We start from the raw sequence: 20,629 nt of genomic DNA, 5'->3' as shown, positions 1-20,629 counted from the left end.
AGACTTCATGAACTCACAACCTTTAGGCCTGTACACGAACTGAACGTTTGGTGAACCGTTTGGCGGGAAGTTCGTTATGTTCGTTTATTTAATAAACGAACGAACATGAACAAACAATTTGTGTTCGCTTATTTAAACGAACGAACGAACGAGCATGAACACATATTTTTGTTCTTTCATTTATGTTGGTGAACGTTCGTATAAGTTCGTTTATGTTTATTTGTGTTCATTTAAGTGTGTTTAGTTATGTTTGTTTGTGTTTGTTTAAATAGGTTCATATATGCTCACTTATGTTTCTTTATCTTTATTCAATTATGTTCATTTATGTTCGTTAACTGTTTATTTAGATTTTAAATACGAACACGAACTTGTTATTTTTTAAACAAACGAATATGAACACAAAATATCTGTTCGATAAAGTGTCCGTTTTGTGTTTGTGTTCATTTAAAATTAGATAAACAAACAATAACATATCTTGTTCGTGTTCGTTTACATGTCTATGCCATAAATATACTAAACTTATATATACTACTTATCCTTAATACCATAAATACAATAATGAATTTCTTTTCTATTCTTAAAGTTACCCATTAAAGAATTTTGGGTGTCAACACCCATCCAACATGTTACATGTAATTATTAAACACAAAAAAGCATGAGTATGATAAAAAATAACAAGGGGTATTTTGGTAAAATAGGAACCAGGTGGACCCCATTGGCATGTGCTGTTTACAGGTGAACAGGCTTTGGAGGATATGAGTGCCATGACCATCTTATAAAATATCATTGTTCAAATTGTTAGTGTCAATTATTGAGCAAATATGCTATAGTTTTGTTTCTTATAAAACCCAACTCTCCTATCTATAAACAAGCCTTCGAATCATTCGAACACGATTAAAATATTCAATTACGAGATTATAGGGGTAAAACACTGAAAATAACCAGACAATAATGAGAGGAGCTGCATCTACTTGAAAAAGACAAAATGTGGTCCTGAAAAGAACAAGTACAAGTACAAGTAACAACCACAATTCAATGAACCCCTCCCCCGTAGTATTTAGAGAAAGTGACTTACAAACACACTAATTAGGGCGTTTGATACTCGTATACGTACAAACAAACACTGTTTGTCGAAATCAAGGACCGATTTGGTTAGAGCAATCAATGAGTAAATAAAGCAAAACTTACCTTGTCGACTTGCGGAAGCAGAGAGGATCGAATTGGATAGCCAATGAAGCGAGTTTCCAATCCAATCAGTTCGTACAAAACTGAAATCGAAGATGATGAAAAATCCAGTAATTGATTTAGAGAACAACACGAGTAAAATAAAATCATACCAACAAAATTCTCCTAGACAGCAACATGAAATGATCCCCATAAAGACCAACGCCATTATAGCTTTTTTTTAATGGCCAACAAAAGCCAACGCCAATATAGTACTTGTAGATGCGAACCGAACTTAACCAAAAAACTCATTTCAAGAAACGAGAATGGCATTTTCGTAAATAGCGCGTAACACCATGGGCAAAACAAAACAATCCCAATTACTTAAACCCCAAAACTTTCATTACTCGACAACGAATCCCACCACCTTTCAAATTCCGGTTATGGGATCAACACCAAGAAAACTAAAGAATATTCCGGTGACAAAACACACAACATCTACTTCCAAACCTCGTCCTAGGAAAAGAAAACCAGCATTTACAAAAACATGTTCTGTCTCCGACAAGCTTGAGGCCCTCAAGAACCTCGTACCACCTCAGGAAATTGACGGCGCTGCCACGTCATCAACCGATAAATTGTTTAAGGAAACTGCGGATTACATTCTTCTTCTAAGAAAGCAAGTATCGATCTTACAAAAACTAGTTTAATTTTATGGATCATCTTCATCCCATGTACAGCAATAATTGTTGTTATTATTATTATTTTTGAACGGTGACTTTCATAGTGGTTTGATTAATCAGCCACAGCTCTCGGAGAGAGCCCCAACTGCTCCACTTGGGCCAATAATATGTTGTCTTAACCAGGCCCACGCTTGGCATCTGAGTTTGGCTAGGCGTTCCACGAGAAAATTTCGAGCCCCCTGCCACTTGACAGGAGTCGTCCGCCACACTCTAATAGAAAACTCGTGTCGCCATCAAGATTCGAACTTGAGAGGCCAACCGGCATCAAGCTCTTACCCATCATTTGGCTGGCTACTTGAGCTAGCCCAAGTGGTTTTTATTATTATTATTATTATTATTATTATTATTATTGTTATATAATTTTTAATTTCAGTTTTGGTATTGAGCTTTAGATTTTGAATCTCGGATTAATATTAACTTATATTGAGGATGTGTAGTTTTGTATGGTTGATTGATCGAGTAGGTAGAAGCTCCGGCTCAACTTGTTTTAACTTACAAGAGCTTGAGCTCTGCTTGCGAGTCATAAGTTATTTCTCGTTTATTAGTTATCAATTAAATTATATACGTTTTTATTTTATTTTTATATATTTTCAAGAAATCGGCTCGAACTCGTGTAGCATCTAAAACTAGGGCTGTGAAACTCTGAAACGACCCAGAAACCCGACACGAACCTAAAATGAACCATTGAATCTGTTTAAGTATATGGTTCGGGTTCGGGACAACCCTGAGGGTTTGCAGATTGACGTGTTTAACCTATTTGTTTTTTTATTTTATTTTATAAGCTCAGTTTTATTATGTGATAAGTTAAATTGGTTGGATGTCTTATAATTGACAAGTGTTTTGTATAAATCTGTACTTTTTTTTGTTGTAAAAATGTAAATGCAACCGTAAAGTAATAATAATATGTGAAAACAATAAAAAAATAAAAAATGGGTCGTGTTCGGGTCAACCTGAATGAGCGGGTCGTGCTCGGGTTCACTCTTGCACGATTTTCAGGCTCGTGTTCGTGTCAACTTTTTGGTTGGTGTATGGTTGGATTTGCTAACCCACAAACACCACCCATTTAACACCCCTGCCTCAAACGAGTTAAAGCTTGGTTCGATTCACTATGAAATTAATATTTAGAAAACCTAAATAGGTAAAGCATAAAAATACACGAGGGCTCGTTAAGGTTCGACGGGCCTAAACGCGTTTCCCATACAATTTCAGAATTTGAGCCTGACAATCTAAACGTTTGAGATATGAGGTATAAAAGGAAAAGAAGAAGAGATGTAAGAGTGACACAACAAAGTCTAAATCTTCATCTGTTTTAGAGTTTCATCACATAAGTAATTCCTATTATTCTTGGTGTGCTCATTTGTCGGTCAGATCGTTGCATTAATGATCTGATTTTTAATTGTTTGATTCGGTTGTATTTCTTCATTCTTATACTGTTTTTGGATTAAAACTTGACAATCAGGGCCTGTTTTAACTTAACTACTTAATGAGAGTATGAGACCAGAATCAGGCTTCAAAATGAGACTTCATGGCCCTAGACAAAAGTGGGCCTTTAATAAACCTACTAACATGAACAAAATTTGCATTTAATTAAATGAACTAGCATTAGTTGGGGTGTACACGAACCGGAACGACACGGACGACACATTGTCCGTGTCCGTCCGTTAAGCTTTTCATGGACAGAAGGACGGTTCACGAACACCCTACCGAACGAAAATTCATGTCCGTGTATGTCCATTAAGAAATTGAGTTTGTCCGCATCCGTCCGTTAATATTGTAAACGAACGTTAACGGACACTAATGGACAAACAAACACTAATGAACATTAATGGACAAACGGACATTAATTAACTCTAATGGACAAACAAACATAGAACATTAATGGACACTAATGGACATTAATGGACAAACAAATATATGAACAGTAATGGACAACGAACATTAATACTGTCACGATGAACGAACATGCACAAACTTATCCATACAGACGTTACCGGACGTAATCGGACGAACGTTACCGGACGTTCACGGACACTATTGAACGGACCTGGTCTTTGTCCGTGTTCGTCCATTAAGCTTACCAAACGAAATTTTTTTGTCCATGTCCGGTTCATTTATTAATCAAACTTCTTGCCGAACGGATGACCGGACGTCCGGTTCGCTTACAACCCTAACTAGCATGGACACATGTAGAGGTGTACAAAAGTAGTTTTTCCCCCAAACTGAACCGGTTTGTGTTTTGCATGATCAAAACTGGTTTCAACGTAGAACAAGTCGAACTGATCCGAATCGATTCGGTTCAGTTTAGACACGGTTTATTTTCAGCGTGTCACACATATCTCACTCGTATATTTTTTGAACATACGTGTAGGAAAAACCATGGTTTAAACTTGAATTAACTTTAGTGTTTTTATAATGACTTAATTATAAGACAATTTGTCAAAAAAACAGTACAATATGTTTATGTAATTATGTTCTTATAGAAGTCTCATAAAAAGTTTTGTGCACACAAAAAACAACATAAGTTCGGTTATATCTTGTAATAGTCCTTAGGTAATATGTTGCACATAAAAGACAAATGTACAATTGATTTTATCATTAAGGCTCTTTTAACATCTTAATCTCTAGTTTAACAAATGATGAAAACATTATTTAACAAATTACATTATAATGAACCATTTTATATATTTTTAGTTTTTAATTTTAGAGTTTTTCAAAATATCTTTCAAAAACATTATTTTATTAATGTTCATCTATATTTGTTTAGATTCGGTAACGGTTTGTTTCTCCTATTCACGAACAAACATAAACGAAAACAACACGTTAATTTTCTTAACAAGAAAATATAGATGAACATTGAGTTGACAAGGAATTGCATCAACACTTTCTCCAATCTTGTTACTTCACATGTTTACATCATTACACCAAAACCAAAACCAAATCATGTGACTTGAGATGACAAAACACAAGATTCCCAATATCAAGAATCTTTTTAGAACCACATTTCTTGATAACATCTGCCAAAATTGGTTAATATGTACAAAAACCATTATCTACTTTTGTCACACCTGATTTAGTTACAAACATTAAAACTGGCATGAAAAGTACATAAAAGTTAGATAAGACCATATCCCCCCTAGATATCATAGAAAAAGACAGTCTTGCGCTTCTGGTACCGCCATTGGCATTGAAATCGCTTTAACGTCTCGTTGAGGATATAGTTTTGGCATAGCCGATGATGGTGTGCAACCTCTAACGGTTGGCTTTCGAGTATGGTACTTAGCATAACGGTTGAGGAACGAAGATCTTTCCAAACGTTGTAAACCCATTATTACATCAAGTATGAATGACCTTTTTTTCTCCAACCTTCATCAAAATTTTAATATTACAATGAATGTATATACATTATCTAGAGGGAAAAAAAAGTGGGGGACCGAGGAATAATGTGTTTTACGTGTAAAAAAAAATCATAAAAAACTCATTTTCACATGTAAAAAGTTCATTTCTAAACTTTTTTTTTTAATTTTTTCAAGTTTTTGCATATAAACACATTTAGGTGTTCTAATAAAAAATTTTCATTTTTGTAAAAAATAAAAAATAAGGCCATGCCGGTACAACTGAATATGTGTTAGAAAGGTCAATCCCTCCCTTACGACAAAAAAAAGCGGGCCGAACTTATAACAACCTGCTCATTTTTGTAAAAAATATAAAATAAATAATTTTTTTAAACTGTTTTTTCAACTTTCTTTCTAAATTTTTTATTTTAATTTTTTTTATTAAAACGACGACTTAAAACACATGAAAAAGTTCCAAACATGATTATGTACAAATGAGTTTTAAATTATTTTGTTACATGTAAAATGCGTGGTTCCACAATCAACTCATTATATACGTGCATGACCGAATTTGATAGGAGGGCAGGGTGGTAGGCGGTCCCCGACCCAGTCACCCCACTAGGCCCGATTTTTTATTTCAAATTTATATATAATTTTATGAAAAAAATTATGTATTTTTAATGTTTAAACTCAATTACTCAACTCATTTAAGTCTATTTTTATATAAAAAAAATTTTACACAACCCAAATCATAACCAAGTAAGCCCATTTAACTATTTAAAAATTTTAATTATTTAAACCTAGCAAAAAAAGCCCTTTTTACTTAAGGCCCAAATTTTTTTCGCCTTCAGCCCAAAAAACTTTAATGATTCTCGGAGACGACACTGTACACGTGTGTGCGCGCATGCGCGCTAAAGGTTCATTTTTTACCTTAAAAAATTATCTTCCAGCCTCTTTGATCTTTCCATGAATCCTTCAATAACTTTAATAAGATCCTGATCACTTCTGCTTTTAGACGCCATATTTTTCCCTGCTGAACTGTAAAGAAACTCAAAAGAAAAAAAAAATTAACTAGCATGAACAAAATTACAAGATAAAATGATTATAACACTACTTACGCGTATAAACCACACGCGCCACCTAGTGCTAATTTACAACCATAATATGCCACAACATCACAATGTGTAATAGCATCTTCTGCAACAACATTAGCTGGTAGAGGTTGAAATAACATTTGCATAAGATGTGTTGTTAAACTAAGTCTTCTTTTAAGGTGAATTATCGAACACGGGTCGGTTGTTACTGCAGCCAGTTCTTTCAACTGTGGTTAGATATACACAGTTTAGTACAATACGCGATTATATAATTCATAATTTCATATAAGCCGGTAAAATTTTAAAATCATACCTTTTCAGGCACCCGAGCCATGGAACGGCCCACTCAACTTCAGCAGTGCTGCAAACACATGAATATTCAAGATTTATGAATCATTTTAACTACTTTATTTATAAAATATGAAACATTATACACCTGATATTATGCAGCTTTGATGATCCTTCAGTCACTTCTGCCACGGACGATGTCCGAAAGCTGAAAGCTTTCTTTTCTTTGAACTTAAAGAACGTGTATCGGAACGTTTTGTAATCCGGGTAGTTCTTTTCTTTGAATTTAAAGAACGAGTATTGGAACCGGAACGTTTTCGAACTCTTCTATTCGATGCGTATGAGGTACTGGGAAGCTCACAAGATTCGGTAACAGTAATAATCGGTTCATTTGGTTGCACATGTGAACCAAACCATATGTTTGCTGGATCTGTTGACCATCGTTGACCATCTTCTTTCTTGACTGTAACTTGTTTCGGAAGCTGATTATTCACGCATTTGGAACTTTGAGATGGTTTCTTGAAATGACCCTGCAAATATTCACGTAAACGTCGCGTTAATAATTCGAATGGTTCTGTATGTAATTATGTATATGGTATACTGAGTTACCATTTTTCGAGTGATCCGAAACTGGTCGACGGTGTTTACAGTTGGTCTTTGACTTTGACTTTGGCTGGTCGGACTTGAGCCGAAATAAGGCTGGTTTTCGTCACTGCTAGAAGCTTCTGCAACCGCAAACGAAATAAAATTGCGCGTATTCACTGTTCTTGCAAGCATGGCATCATCTTTATTGGGCAAATTGTTATTGTCAGGACTTATTATTATTAGATTGGTTGACTATGAAGTGTTTACTAGAGATCCCAACTTGTTGACTTTTGTTCTTGGTCAACAAACCATCAGATTCTTGAGAATCCTTCACTCGTTTTGAAAACCGGCAACCCCAATTCGTGTCACCAAACACGAACATTTGAGATGGATCACGAACACGTATGCCATTGTTTCCAAATCCATTTTGAGCCATCCCTAATTAGTTAAGAAGTTCAAACTTCAAACACAACACATTAAAAAAAAAACTTAATATCAAACACAAACATTATGATCAATTTATCAACTAACAAGTTACAAGTTCAAACACAAATATTATGATCAAGAAAAACCCTAACTATCAATTAACAAGTTCAAACACACACATTTATAATTAAGTAAAATTCTAACTATCAATTAACAAGTTCAAACACAAACATTAGGATCAAGAAAACCTCAATTAAGTAATTAACAATTAAAAAGTCAAAACACAAAATATTTTTTTTTCTTTTATGAAAAGCTAATATTCAACTCCTAAATCCACCTAGCTCGCCTAATGCGGGATTTGAACCTTCGACCTTTAAAAGATTTTGAAGATAGCACCTATTACTATTACCCCACCGGATACCATTGAACCAAGTGCCCTTTGGTTCATACACAAACATTATGATCAAGAAAATCCTAATTAAAAATTAAGAAATTGAAACTAAAGAACACAAATTGTCAATTTGGGGCAACTCAAACCTAGTAAAAACTAAAACTTTCTGCATCAAGAACATACATTCTTGAAAACAAAACATTTGCATGAAAATGGTGTGTTAGAGCTAAACTTAAGCTACAATTTACAAAATAATTAAAAGGGTGTTTAAAAGATTGCAATTTTAGGTGTTATTAAAATAATATAAATTTCTTACTTATGGAGTTCAACAAACCAAGTAAAAATTAAAACTTTTGCATCAAGAACAAACATTCTTGAAAACATTTGCACGAAAATGGTGTGTTGAAGCTACAATTCAAGAAATAATTAAAAGGATGTTTAAAAGATTTCAACTTTTAGGTGGGTTTATTAAAATAATATAAATTTCTTACTTATGGTGGTCAATAAACCAAGTAAAAATTAAAACTTTTGCATCAATAACACAAAATCTTGAAAACATTTGCATGAAAATGGTGTGTTAAAGCTTACCTGAAGCTGCAATTTACAATTAATTAAAAGGGTGTTTAAAAGATTGCAACTTTTAGGTGGATTTGTTAAAATAATATAAATTTCTTAATTACTTATGGAGATCAAAAACCAAGTAAAAATTAAAACTTTTGCACCAAGAACACACATTCTTGAACACATTTGCATGAAAATGGTGTGTTGAAGCTACAATTTACAAAATAATTAAAAGGGTGTTTAAAAGATTGCAACTTTTTGATGGGTTTGTTGTAAATAATAATAATAATAATAATAATAATAATAATAATAATATAAATTTCTTACTTATGGAAATCAAGAAACCAAGTAAAAATTAAAACTTTTGCATCAATAACACAAAATCTTGAAACTATTGGCATGAAAATGATGTGTAGAACCTTTTGTTAATAATAATAATAATAATAATAATAACAACATTAATATGAGTTTCTTACTTATGAAGATCAAGATTGTAGAAACGTGAAATGAATCTGACCTGACCCATGACGATGTTTCCACGGACTTCGAGATGAACGAACCACGACTTGCTTGCTTCTGCTCCGACCGCTGCTGTGATCTGCTGTGACTTTTGGGGGTGTGGAGGTGACCGCTAAGAAATCCAGAGGATCTCTTGTTCACAGACACAAAAATATGGTGGTGGCTCTTATTGAGCTATTTGCCAACCCTTGATAAGGAGGTGGAGACCTCCTTATATAGGGAGCCTCATGGCCACCATCATGGTACCCTAATGGGCCTAGCCCAGTTAGGGTTACCTCCACAAAACCCCCTCAGCCCAAAAACAAATGTATTAGCCCATATAATAAAATAAGCCCAAAACACAATAAATCAGGGTTCTTAGTACCATACCGAGCCCCCCAAGTCCAGTGTTGCTCCTAGGCGTGCAAGCGTTTAGGTGGAGCACTGGACTTTATAAAGTGTGTTAGATCGTGAGGCGGTTTCTTCCCTTTTCTTCGGCCTTGTCTTTGAGTTTTGGGAGGTTTTCTCCATGATGATGACATGTTGTGATCCTTATGATGATGATGGTGCACTAGTATGAATAAGATATAGCACGCATCATAATAATAGTGGCGCGGGGCCTGATAATAAAGCTTGCGCGCGAGGCGACTTATGAGCTATAATAACAAAAGCCTGCGCGCGAAGCGAGTTACGAGCTGAGAATAATAAAAGCCTGCGCGCGAGGCGACTTACGAGCTGAGAATAATAAAGCTGGCGCGTGAGGCGACTTACGAGCTAAGAATAATAAAGCTTGGCGCGCGTGGCGACTTACGAGCTGTAAAATAATAAAGCTGGCGCGTGAGGCGACTGACGAGCTTGTAGAATAATGAGAGCCTGCGCGCATGGCGACTTACGAGCTGTAATAATAAAGAAGCTGGCGCGCGAGGCGACTTACGAGCTTGTAGAATAATGAAGCTGGCGCGCAAGGCGACTTACGAGCTGTAAAATAATAAAGCTGGCGCGTGAGGCGACTTACGAGCTAGGAATAATAAAGCTTGGCGCGCGCGGCGACTTACGAGCTATAAAATAATAAAGCTGGCGCGTGAGGCGACTTACGAGCTAAGAATAATAAAGCTTGGTGCGCGCGGCGACTTATGAGCTAAGAATAATAAAACTTGGCGCGCGTGGCGACTTACGAGCTGTAAAATAATAAAGCTGGCGCGTGAGGCGACTTACGAGCTAAGAATAATAAAGCTTGGCGCGCGCGGCGACTTACGAGCTGTAAAATAATAAAGCTGGCGCGTGAGGCGACTTACGAGCTAAGAATAATAAAGCTTGGCGCGCGGCGACTTACGAGCTGTAAAATAATAAAGCTGGCGCGTGAGGCGACTTACGAGCTAAGAATAATAAAGCTGGCGCGTGAGGCGACTTACGAGCTAAGAATAATAAAGCTGGCGCGTGAGGCGACTTACGAGCTTGTAGAATAATGAGAGCCTGCGCGCATGGTGACTTACGAGCTTTAATATGATGATAATGACCGGCCGACAAGGGCCTCTTCTGCGCCGGATGACTATCCCGGCTTGTCTTCAAAATAATAATGGAGGCACAAACAGCCAGATAATAATAATGATGTCATAGGTGCTTGCGCGACTCGTGGCCGAACCTTTTAGTATGGCGCGTAGCCATATGGGTTTATGAGTATTCCACCCTTGGCGCGAGGCCTGTGGGTTTATGAGTATTCCACCCTTGGCGCGAGGCCTGTGGGTCTGAGTATTCCACCCTTGGCGCGAGGCATGTGGGTTTATGAGTATTCCACCCTTGGCGCGAGGCCTGTGGGTCTGAGTATTCCAAACTTTTAAGTTTGAGCTAAGGCTCATATATTTGGGCTAAGGCCCTGACGTTTTAGAGTTAAGACTCGTCAACGCGTTTGAGCTTGAAGCTCGCGCATGTATGTTTTACTTCGTTTTATTTTTAGTTTGATGTCAATATAATGTTGTCATATTGCTCAAATTAATAAAAGGAAGTGTGAAACATGTATGCAAAAAAAATGTATGCGGTGGCGCGAATGCAAACCGCTGTGGCGAAGAGTGATCGCCGGGAGCGCGCATGCGGAATCCGAAGTTGATCAGCGGTAGCGCGCATGATCTAGAGATTTTGAATGCGTGAGCATCTATGATGTGTGAGCATGCGTGATGCGTGAGCATGCTTGATGTTTGAGCATGCTTGATGTTTGAGCATGCTTGATGCTTGAGCATCGATGCGTGAGGATGCTTGATGCTTGAGCATGCTTGATGCATGAGCATCGATGCGTGAGCATGCAAATGTTTGAGCATGCTTGATGCTTGAGCATGCTTGAGCATGTGCTATGCGCCATGAGCATAGGTTTTGGCTGTCTTCATGACATCTTGATTTTAAGCCTCGGTCTGTATCCTGTGGGTTGACCTTTCGCGCGCTCGGTGCCTGCGCGCATGTTTGAGCATGCTTGATGTTTGAGCATCGATGCGAGAGCATGCTTGATGCTTGAGCATCGATGCGTGAGCACACTTGATGTTTGAGCATGCTTGATGCTTGAGCATGCTTGAGCATGTGCTATGCGCCATGAGCATGCTTGATGTTTGAGCATCGATGCGAGAGCATGCTTGATGCTTGAGCATCGATGCGTGAGCATGCAAATGTTTGAGCATGCTTGATGTTTGAGCATCGATGCGAGAGCATGCTTGATGCTTGAGCATCGATGCGTGAGCATGCAAATGTTTGAGCATGCTTGATGCGTGAGCATCGATGCGTGAGCATGCAAATGTTTGAGCATGCTTGATGCTTGAGCATGCTTGATGCGTGAGCATCGATGCGTGAGCATGCAAATGTTTGAGCATGCTTGATGCTTGAGCATGCTTGATGCGTGAGCATGCAAATGTTTGAGCATGCTTGATGCGTGAGCGAACCCAGATCTGATTCAGTGCAGATATGAGGGTTTTCCCCAAAATATCGGGTATTTCTTCCTGTGTATTTCCAGATCATTGTTCAGATCCGATAGTATTTCTTCCTGTGTATTTCTTCCAACAGATCTGATAGTATTTCCAGATCTGGAAATATTTTTTAGATCTACGGAAGAACATATCTGAGAGAAGAAATCGTAGATCTGAGATATCGATGAACAGATCTGGAATATTGATGAACAGATCTAGGATATTGATGAACAGATCTGGAATATTGATGAACAGATCTAGGATATTGATGAACAGATCTGGAATATTGATGAACAGATCTGGAATATTGATCCGTATATCTGAGATCTTGATGAACAGATCTGTAGATCTTGATGAACAGATCCGTAGATCTGATGAACAGATCCGTAGATCTGAGATGCTGATGGACAGATCGGAGGGCCGAAACGAGAAGCGAAGTGTGGTTCCTTGCCGTCCCACGGATGGCGCCAAAATGTAGAAACGTGAAATGAATCTGACCTGACCCATGACGATGTTTCCACGGACTTCGAGATGAACGAACCACGACTTGCTTGCTTCTTCTCCGACCGCTGCTGTGATCTGCTGTGACTTTTGGGGGTGTGGAGGTGACCGCTAAGAAATCCAGAGGATCTCTTGTTCACAGACATAAAAATATGGTGGTGGCTCTTATTGAGCTATTTGCCAACCCTTGATAAGGAGGTGGAGACCTCCTTATATAGGGAGCCTCATGGCCACCATCATGGTACCCTAATGGGCCTAGCCCAGTTAGGGTTACCTCCACAAAACCCCCTCAGCCCAAAAACAAATGTATTAGCCCATATAATAAAATAAGCCCAAAACACAATAAATTAGGGTTCTTAGTACCATACCCCGACAAAGATCAACAGTTGTTTGCAAATGCAAACAGGACAAGATGAATGCACCTGTTTATACACACTGTGACTGAGTGTACAATACAATGTAATTCATAAAAAGCTGTTAAACATTTAACATGTAACAAATTTATTATTCTGAGTTTGGTTTGGTTCCAAGGCTGAGGCTAGGTGGAAAGACATGTCGGTTGTTTGTTGTTTATGCTGTACACGTGCTGCTTGTAGCCATTGATGTGGATATTGAGAGAGATCCAACGGTTGATATTAATGTTAGTGTGTTGGATGTCTTAAAATCTTGAATTGTGGAAGATGGATCATAAGAAATGTTTGGGACACAAATAGTTTGATACAGACTTACAGTGAAAACTTAAAACTTTATATTATTTTATATTATGTTAAATGTTAAATTCAATTGGTTTCGATTTTGTTTTGTTTGGTTTGGTTCGAAACTAGGGTGTAAATGAGTCAAGCTGCTTGTGAACTACTCGAGATCTACTCATTAAAACTTGAATCTGGTCGAGTTTAAATGAGCCCGTGCTTATAAGTTGGTTTAATAAACGAGTCTTAGCTTCGCTTGTGGCTCGTAAGCCTAAATAAGAATATCATGTATCTAACTTTTATTTAATATGTTAAGCGTGTACTTATATCAATATTTATGATAAAATAAGTAACAAATATGTATAATGTTACTATATAAAATTATGAAAAGTTAGGTATATATATTAGTACATTAATAAATAATAAATGAGTCGAGCCTTAGCCAAGCTCTAGCTTGAAAAGCTAAGATCGAGCCTAAACGGGCTAAGGCTCGGCTCGTTTACACCCCTATTTGACACGAATTAAATCATTTTTTTTTGTGAAACCGAATAAGAATGTTGGATTTGGGTTCGGTTTGTTTTTTGGTTACGGCTATTTAAACCTGATAACTTTTTATCATGATGTTAGGCTAAATGAGATTTCTCTAAAACTGTAATTGAATTGGGGCTAAATGAGATTTCTTTAAATGACAAATCGCTAAATTGCTATTATTTGTTATTTTGTTTTAACTTAAAACAAGATTTTATGAAATCGAATCCGAAAACTGAATTATTATTAGTTTTAACTGGATTACAACTAACTCCTATTTATAACCCTATAAACTTTAGCCTATACAATTTCTTGTCAGACTCAAACTAAGAGAAAAATAACTAAAAACCCCTAGCTTTGTAAATACAACAATTAATCTGGTGGTGTTTTGAGCCAACCGGTTGTGGACTCAACAATGAATTTTGTAGCATGAAAGTAATAACTTGAAAATGGAAGTGCATTAGTGTGTTGTTACACGTGAGCATGGTGTGTGGTATGAAATATTCACATGGTTATTTTGTTCAGCTTTGAGCTTTGGCTCAGCTATTTTTGCCATCAAAGTGTCATCTTTTTTGATAAAGGGTGTCCATGCATTATTATTATTATTATTATTATTGTTGTTGTTGTTGTTGTTGTTGTTTAGCTTCATCTTCCACGTGTTGTATTTATCGAAGATGGTAAGATGCTCGATAACAGGTCGCTTAGTCGTCCATCATCACTCCAAATGTCATGCTAAATTAACCAAAACCTTATAGTTAGGGGTGACAATTTCTGACCCGAACCCGACACCAAAAAATATAAGTTTTGGGTCGATTGACACGCCCCGTTTCTTAAACAGGTCAACCCAAACCAAACTCGCTTTAAAACCAGTCAACCCGACCCGGTAAAATGCAGGTTGACCCAGTTAACCCGTTTAAGAATTTTTATTCTCTAACATTTTTATTTTATTAAAACTAAATGTCTATTCTCTAACTATTATCATTCTGTTGTTTATGTCTTGAGCTAAATAGGTAAACCAAGTTTGGTAGTTGAAAATGAAAGATAAATACACAAATACAATTAAATATATCATAAATTACTAAAATGTTTTATATAAATAAAAATAATTAGTTGTTTAAATTGTTACTACGTCCCTAGATATTACTCATATTAGTCCCTAGATATTACTCATATTAGTAAACGAACATAAAATGGGTTGACCCGATACACAAACCGAACGCGACCCGATGCGCAAACCAAACACGACCCGACACAAATATATATATGGATTGGGCTAGGGTTTAAAGATCTCAACACGTCAACCCAAAACCCAATAACCCATCAATCCATCAACCCGATACGATTGACACCACTATTTCTCGTTACTGATAATGCCTTTGATCAAACTATCCAAATGAATAATTTGATTCGGTGAGTTATTATTGACAGTATGAAAAATCATTGGTGTAGGTAATAATTTCAGCATAACTCAAAAAAATACTACATGAATGTATCTATAACTATTAATATTTTAGCTTGTTAAAGTGTAATCAAGCTGGGGATGTAGCTCAAATGGTAGAGCGCTCGCTTTGCATGCGAGAGGTACGGGGTTCGATCCCCCGCATCTCCATTTACTTGTATTTTTATTTTAAAAATGTTTACTTTCAAGTCCATACATATTACATAGTAAAAGTGTTCTTATAGTTTGACTACGTACATAGTCAAAGTCAAACAATGAAATCAAACATAGATTACACGTTTAAAAAGGCTGACATTAATCATTATTTATATTCCCACATGTCTATATCTGAAAATAAATAAGTTAAGCTATAGAAAATTACAACTTTTATTAAGAAAAATCAAAGTCAATTAATCCAAGTGTATCAAAAGGTTTTTGGCTTGGTGTTTGTTATTAAAGTGATTGAAATATAAGTTCCTTGAATTTAACATTAAATCCAAATGGTATCTTAAGGATGAATCAAACACCATACATAATTTATCAGTAACATCTTAAATGAAGATGCTTGTGGATGAGCTTCAGGGACGGATGTCGTCGTAAGGTTTGAGTATATGTACGAGTTTCCGCTTTTTGGATACTCTAATGGTTTAGATGAATCTAAATGAATCTAAAATGTTAACATAGTGGGACTATCTTTTACACTACGTTTATAGTTCATATAAAAAGCTAACAAACACGCGGTGTACAACAAGGAGAATTGCTTTACTTCAAAGATCATATAAGAGATTATATCCCAACCATTTTGGTGGATAAAACTAAGATCAAGCTCAAGACATTTGCTAGTTTAAATGGTGTTACCTTCCGTCATCTTGTTTTTGAGTTCCTTATGTGTTATGCTACCCTTTTTGCAGTGGCGGAGCCACATATGCTTGGCAGAATCCGATCATTTTTCGGTTTTATATATCACTTATAGGTATGATTTTACGAGCGAGCTCATTCTTTTTCGACGAGTGAACACTGTATCATTTAAAAGAAAATATCCGAACCCATTGATTATGAAAAAAATGAGTTAAAAATGTTTTAGTAATGAATATTTTTCTATAAAATATAAAAAGTAAAAAAAAAACTATAATAATTAGTAACAAACATGATAAATGAGTCAATAATAACTCATATATACGTTTCGAAAAAAATAATAATCCATATATGATATATATATATATATATTAAAAAAAACAGACAAAATTTTAATAGAATCAACCAATTAACACTAAACATAAAACCTAAATAAAATTTAAATAAAAAAAAAGCCAAAAACAACGATCGACCATTTTTGTTTCTATCAACCGGACTACGCCTCCTTCGCTAGTTCGGGCTGAAAACAATGATGATTTACTTTTGTTATGATAGTGATTATGTTTTATTTATTTGGCCGAGCCACCGACTCACCCATCCAGGCCCGAAAACTTTGACACGGTAAAAAACTGAGCACGAAAAAAATCCCAAACCTATTGGATAAATTTTCTGGCTCCGCCACTTCTTATTCTTGTATGGCAGGGTCTTATCATATCATATCTCATTGATAAGCTTTTGTACATTTTTGTTGTCCCGATGTAATATCCAGCTTTCCGTTAGCTTTTTCCATTTTAATAAATGTTAGTGTTACATTTCATGAGGCATTGTTGGTCGTTAAAAAAAAGTAAAACTAGAATAATGGTTAAGGAGTTTGATAATAATAAGTAAACTAATTATGATCATACTTAAGACTTTGTTAGTCAAACAAACAATAGTCAAAACACACCAAATTGAACCGTTACCCACTACAATATTCCACCAACGGTCATTTAAATATATTAATACTTTTATGCCCCTATTTTATCTTTTGCCACACACACACCAACAAAAAACCCCTCCAAATAAATCAAAACCAAGCATTTTATTCCCACTAACTTCAACCTTAAAACCCACATTTTGCCATATTCAATCTCACATACAATCTTATACAAACTCATGGATCAAAGATCTCCATCAACACCCTCACCACCAACACCACCTCAACCTCTTACGATGAATTCTTCGACTCCGGCTAGTGGTTCGGCTAAAATTGGCACCCCTAATCGTCTTACGGTCCCGAAAGCATTCAAGTATCCAGAAATGTAAGTCAATGTTTGTGGGTAATTTTTTTTATAAATATTTCACTTAATAAAATATAATATAAAAGAGCAACAAGCTGTGTTGCAAGCCTTTTTTAATTGCAAAACTCAATTGATAGAACTTGGAGTCATATTATTACTATGCATAACCTGTTGGACTCTGTTAAGTAACAAACTTTAAACCTTGTTTGTATATAGAAATCTTCCTTGGTAATGAAGTTTGAATTTTTAAGTTTCTTGTAAGTAATTCTTGATTTGATAATTTAAGTCTTTCTTGGTAATAAAGTTTGAATTTTTAACCTTTTTCTGGGTAATTCTTGTTTTGATAAATAAAATCTTTCTTGGTAATAAAGTTTAAATTTTTTAACCTTTTTTGTGGGTAATTCACTAATTCTTGATTTGATAATTTTAATCTTTCTTGGTAATAAAATTTGAATTTTTAACTTTTTTGTGGGTTATTCTTAATTTGATAAGTTAAATAGTTCTTGCCTTCTTGGTAATAAAGTTTGAATTTTTAACCTTTTTGTGGGTAATTCTTGATTTGAAAATATAAATGTTTCTTGGTAATAGAGTTTGAATTTACAATCTTTTTTGGGTAATTCTTGATTTGATAAATTAAATCTTTTCAGGTAATCAAGTTTGAATTCTTAACCTTTTTGTGGTTTATTCTTGATTTGATAATATAAATAGTTCTTGGTAATAAAGTTTAAATTTTTAACTTTTTTTTGTGTAGGTATAAAAGCCCAACTGATCAAATCATGTCCCCTGTTTCCAAAGGACTTCTTGCTAAAAGTAAGTCCATGAAGTCATCGGCTCGGTTACCGCCATCGGCTGCTCCAAAGCAAGAACATAAGGGGCAAGGTTCCAGGTTTCAAGATCTGGGTGCTCTTAAAACTTGAATATTGCTCATATGGGTTTGATTATATGTTTTTAAAAATTTAGAATGTTATTGAGTTTGATTGAATCTTTTACCATTTTCAGATTATGTAAAAGCTTATGAAGTTGAAATCTTGATTTGCTTATATGGGTTTTATTACATATTATTAAAAAGTTAGAATTAGGGCCGTCTTCGAGAATCGCTAAAAAAACTTTGGGCCGAAGACGAGAATAAATTCGGGCCTTAAGTAATGAGTAATGAGTATTGTATATGATTTGGATTTTGGGTCTGATTTATTGGGTATTGTTTAAACAAAACTTTTGATTGAAACTAATACGGTTTTTTATTGATATAGATATATATAATTTATTTTTAAAATTTCCGGGCCTAAGGCAGTCGACCTCCCTGCCTCCCCATCCAAGACGGGCCCAGTTAGAATTTTGTTTTGTTTGATTGAATCTTTTACCATTTGATGATGTAAAGCTTATGATACTTAAAATCTTGGTCATTATAATCTCATTGTGTTCGAATATTCGCCTGCTGGTCACACTTACACGCACCGACGATAACAAATTAACATAACCGAAGTGGAAATCGATATAACTTTCATTCCAAACTAATTTCATACCACTGAACCGAGCCAACATCTCCATCGATCTCGAGTTCACAAACCGACTTAACAAGAAACGAAACAGCATCATCAATGGACTCATATCTTGCAAGGTCAGGAGGCAGTGATCCGGCTGGCCAGTTTTCGAGCCATCCCTTCAATCTATCTCTTAGTTCTTCCTCATTCACAAATTCTTCGGCTTTACCGGGCTCCATTAGTACATAAGTGTCTGTTTCCATGTTTGATCTTCTTCTCCTTGCATAAATCTGTTTACATGCTATAAAATTTCGTAAATAACTTATCCTTTTCCGCGCACCGTGTGCATAGTTTTGTATTTTAAGTGTAAAACCTTGCCTTTGTTGCATTCCTGTGTTGTCTTTCCACAATGGTAAACTTGGGGCATGAGTAACTTGAATAACTTAAACATTGAGTTGTAAAACTTGACTTCTGGTGGACATATGATGGTGTTTGATTGTGGTTTTTTGATGTATTGTTTTCTGAAAATGAAGTGCTACCAATTAGTTAAAGGTTCCATAGCCAAACTTTTTATTTTTAATTACAATGAGAACCTGTTACTGATAAATTGACAGAAATTCATGAATACCTTGCTAACCAACAGGATTATGTAAAATGTAACTTGCATTGTGTAGATGGACTTCAAGGGTTAAGTGAAAGCTTATTATTATTTTTTTAATATATTAGGTTCAGTTAAGCTCTAAAGTAATCAACTAAAAAACACAAACCCATAATCCAAACTGAAAACAACAAACTAATTTGAATTCAGATTGATCATAATTCAACAAACTAATTAATTTTAAATGAGCTTACTTTGATATGATTTAGGTTGTATAATTTTTTTATTTTTTTTTATCAAAACAAGCTCAAATGAGTTGAGTAATTGAGTTTAAACATAAAAAATACAATTTTTTCATAAAAATATATATATATATCAATCAAATCAATCAATCATGCCCAGTAAAATCCCACCGACAGCAAAGCTATAAGTAGGGTCTGGGGAGGGTGGGATGTAGGCACACCGTACCTCCATCCAAAGGAATGAAGAGGTGGCTTCCAGAGAGACCCTCGGCTCTAAGTACATGTGTATGAAGCAAAATAAAGGAAATCAAAGTTTAACAGTTATATACAAACTACTACTAATTATAATAATATTAATAATAAGATCACAGTTTAACAGCTATATAAAAGCTAATAATAATTATAATAATAATAATAATATATGTAAGGGAAATACCATTATGGTATGCGACCTAAATAAGTTAAGTCTAAGCCCTAAGGTATTCAATTCTCTCTAAAAATCATAAAAATATATACATATTAAAAAAAAAACTCGGACCTACCGGGTGACCAGGCCGAGGATTGTCAACCACCCTGCCCTTCTTCAAACCCGGCATTGACACACACGGTAATCAACTAATAAGTTAAATAATCTAATCCACTAATAATCCAAGTTAATTGTTTTATATGAAAGTTAATCATCCAATTAATCGTTTCACGGGACAATCAGAGAATGATAAAATATAGACAACCTTACCTCTACCCGTCAAAATAGAAATGTTCCTGACTTAAGAACATAAGACACATAACACTCAACTATCAAAACACCACCGATTGATACATGTGCCTTTATAAAACTAAAACAAAGCTTTTGTTGTAAAGATTACATTATTAAAACTCACCTTTAATAAATGGAGCCCCATGTCTCAAAAGCTGTTTTGTTTCCATGGATAAGCAAAATCCCTTTGAATGGTGAACAACCATTATTAATATTATATATATATAATAATAGAT

General features: G+C 35.4%; 3 protein-coding genes and 1 non-coding gene across 5 annotated transcripts; 2 read left to right on the top strand and 2 right to left on the bottom strand.

The window, feature by feature from the left end:
- Positions 1-4,761: 4,761 nt before the first annotated feature.
- On the bottom strand, positions 4,762-7,640 carry LOC143543010 (uncharacterized). 2 transcript variants are annotated; one of them, XM_077035448.1, is made up of 6 exons: positions 7,228-7,640; positions 6,767-7,148; positions 6,644-6,691; positions 6,355-6,557; positions 6,167-6,274; positions 4,762-5,267 (listed from the first exon to the last, which is right to left on the bottom strand). In XM_077035448.1, the coding sequence occupies exons 3-6, from the start codon at positions 6,662-6,664 to the stop codon at positions 5,045-5,047; spliced, it is 555 nt and encodes a 184-aa protein (XP_076891563.1). In that variant the 5' UTR covers positions 6,665-6,691; positions 6,767-7,148; positions 7,228-7,640; the 3' UTR covers positions 4,762-5,044. The 2 variants fall into 2 exon arrangements, with proteins under 2 accessions (XP_076891563.1, XP_076891562.1); XM_077035447.1 differs by having other exon boundaries at positions 6,644-7,148.
- A 7,638-nt stretch (positions 7,641-15,278) lies between these two features.
- TRNAA-UGC (transfer RNA alanine (anticodon UGC)) lies at positions 15,279-15,351 on the top strand. The gene has a single exon. It is a non-coding gene; the product is annotated as a tRNA-Ala (tRNA).
- A 1,616-nt stretch (positions 15,352-16,967) lies between these two features.
- Positions 16,968-18,253, top strand: LOC143543009 (uncharacterized). Its single transcript, XM_077035446.1, has 2 exons — positions 16,968-17,336; positions 18,067-18,253. Exons 1-2 carry the CDS (start codon positions 17,191-17,193, stop codon positions 18,230-18,232), a joined length of 312 nt encoding a protein of 103 aa, XP_076891561.1. The 5' UTR covers positions 16,968-17,190; the 3' UTR covers positions 18,233-18,253.
- A 458-nt stretch (positions 18,254-18,711) lies between these two features.
- On the bottom strand, positions 18,712-20,587 carry LOC143543008 (protein CHLORORESPIRATORY REDUCTION 7, chloroplastic-like). Its single transcript, XM_077035445.1, has 3 exons — positions 20,518-20,587; positions 19,175-19,317; positions 18,712-19,086 (listed from the first exon to the last, which is right to left on the bottom strand). Exons 1-3 carry the CDS (start codon positions 20,561-20,563, stop codon positions 18,817-18,819), a joined length of 459 nt encoding a protein of 152 aa, XP_076891560.1. The 5' UTR covers positions 20,564-20,587; the 3' UTR covers positions 18,712-18,816.
- Between the last annotated feature and the right edge of the window lie 42 nt (positions 20,588-20,629).

Source organism: Bidens hawaiensis, unplaced genomic scaffold, assembly GCF_021521415.1.
Source record: "Bidens hawaiensis isolate Kalapana, Puna unplaced genomic scaffold, B.hawaiensis_p1.1 tig00013016_1, whole genome shotgun sequence".
Lineage (NCBI taxonomy): Eukaryota > Viridiplantae > Streptophyta > Magnoliopsida > Asterales > Asteraceae > Bidens > Bidens hawaiensis.
Note: the sequence above shows the minus strand (reverse complement) of the source record. Positions and strands in the feature narration are given on the sequence as shown.

Excerpts from the sequence above, each read along its gene's own strand:
- LOC143543010 (XM_077035447.1), bottom strand. The coding sequence starts at position 6,664 with ATGGCTCGGGTGCCTGAAAAG. Across the intron at positions 6,558-6,643 it reads TGGCTCGGGTGCCTGAAAAG|TTGAAAGAACTGGCTGCAGT; the intron begins GTATGATTTTAA and ends ATCTAACCACAG. Across the intron at positions 5,268-6,166 it reads CTGGAAGATAATTTTTTAAG|GTTGGAGAAAAAAAGGTCAT; the intron begins GTAAAAAATGAA and ends ATTTTGATGAAG.
- LOC143543009 (XM_077035446.1), top strand. The coding sequence starts at position 17,191 with ATGGATCAAAGATCTCCATCAACACCCTCACCACCAACACCACCTCAA. Across the intron at positions 17,337-18,066 it reads GCATTCAAGTATCCAGAAAT|GTATAAAAGCCCAACTGATC; the intron begins GTAAGTCAATGT and ends TTTTTTGTGTAG.
- LOC143543008 (XM_077035445.1), bottom strand. The coding sequence starts at position 20,563 with ATGGAAACAAAACAGCTTTTGAGACATGGGGCTCCATTTATTAAAG. Across the intron at positions 19,318-20,517 it reads TGGGGCTCCATTTATTAAAG|AAAACAATACATCAAAAAAC; the intron begins GTGAGTTTTAAT and ends CTTCATTTTCAG. Across the intron at positions 19,087-19,174 it reads AACACAGGAATGCAACAAAG|ATTTATGCAAGGAGAAGAAG; the intron begins GCAAGGTTTTAC and ends GCATGTAAACAG.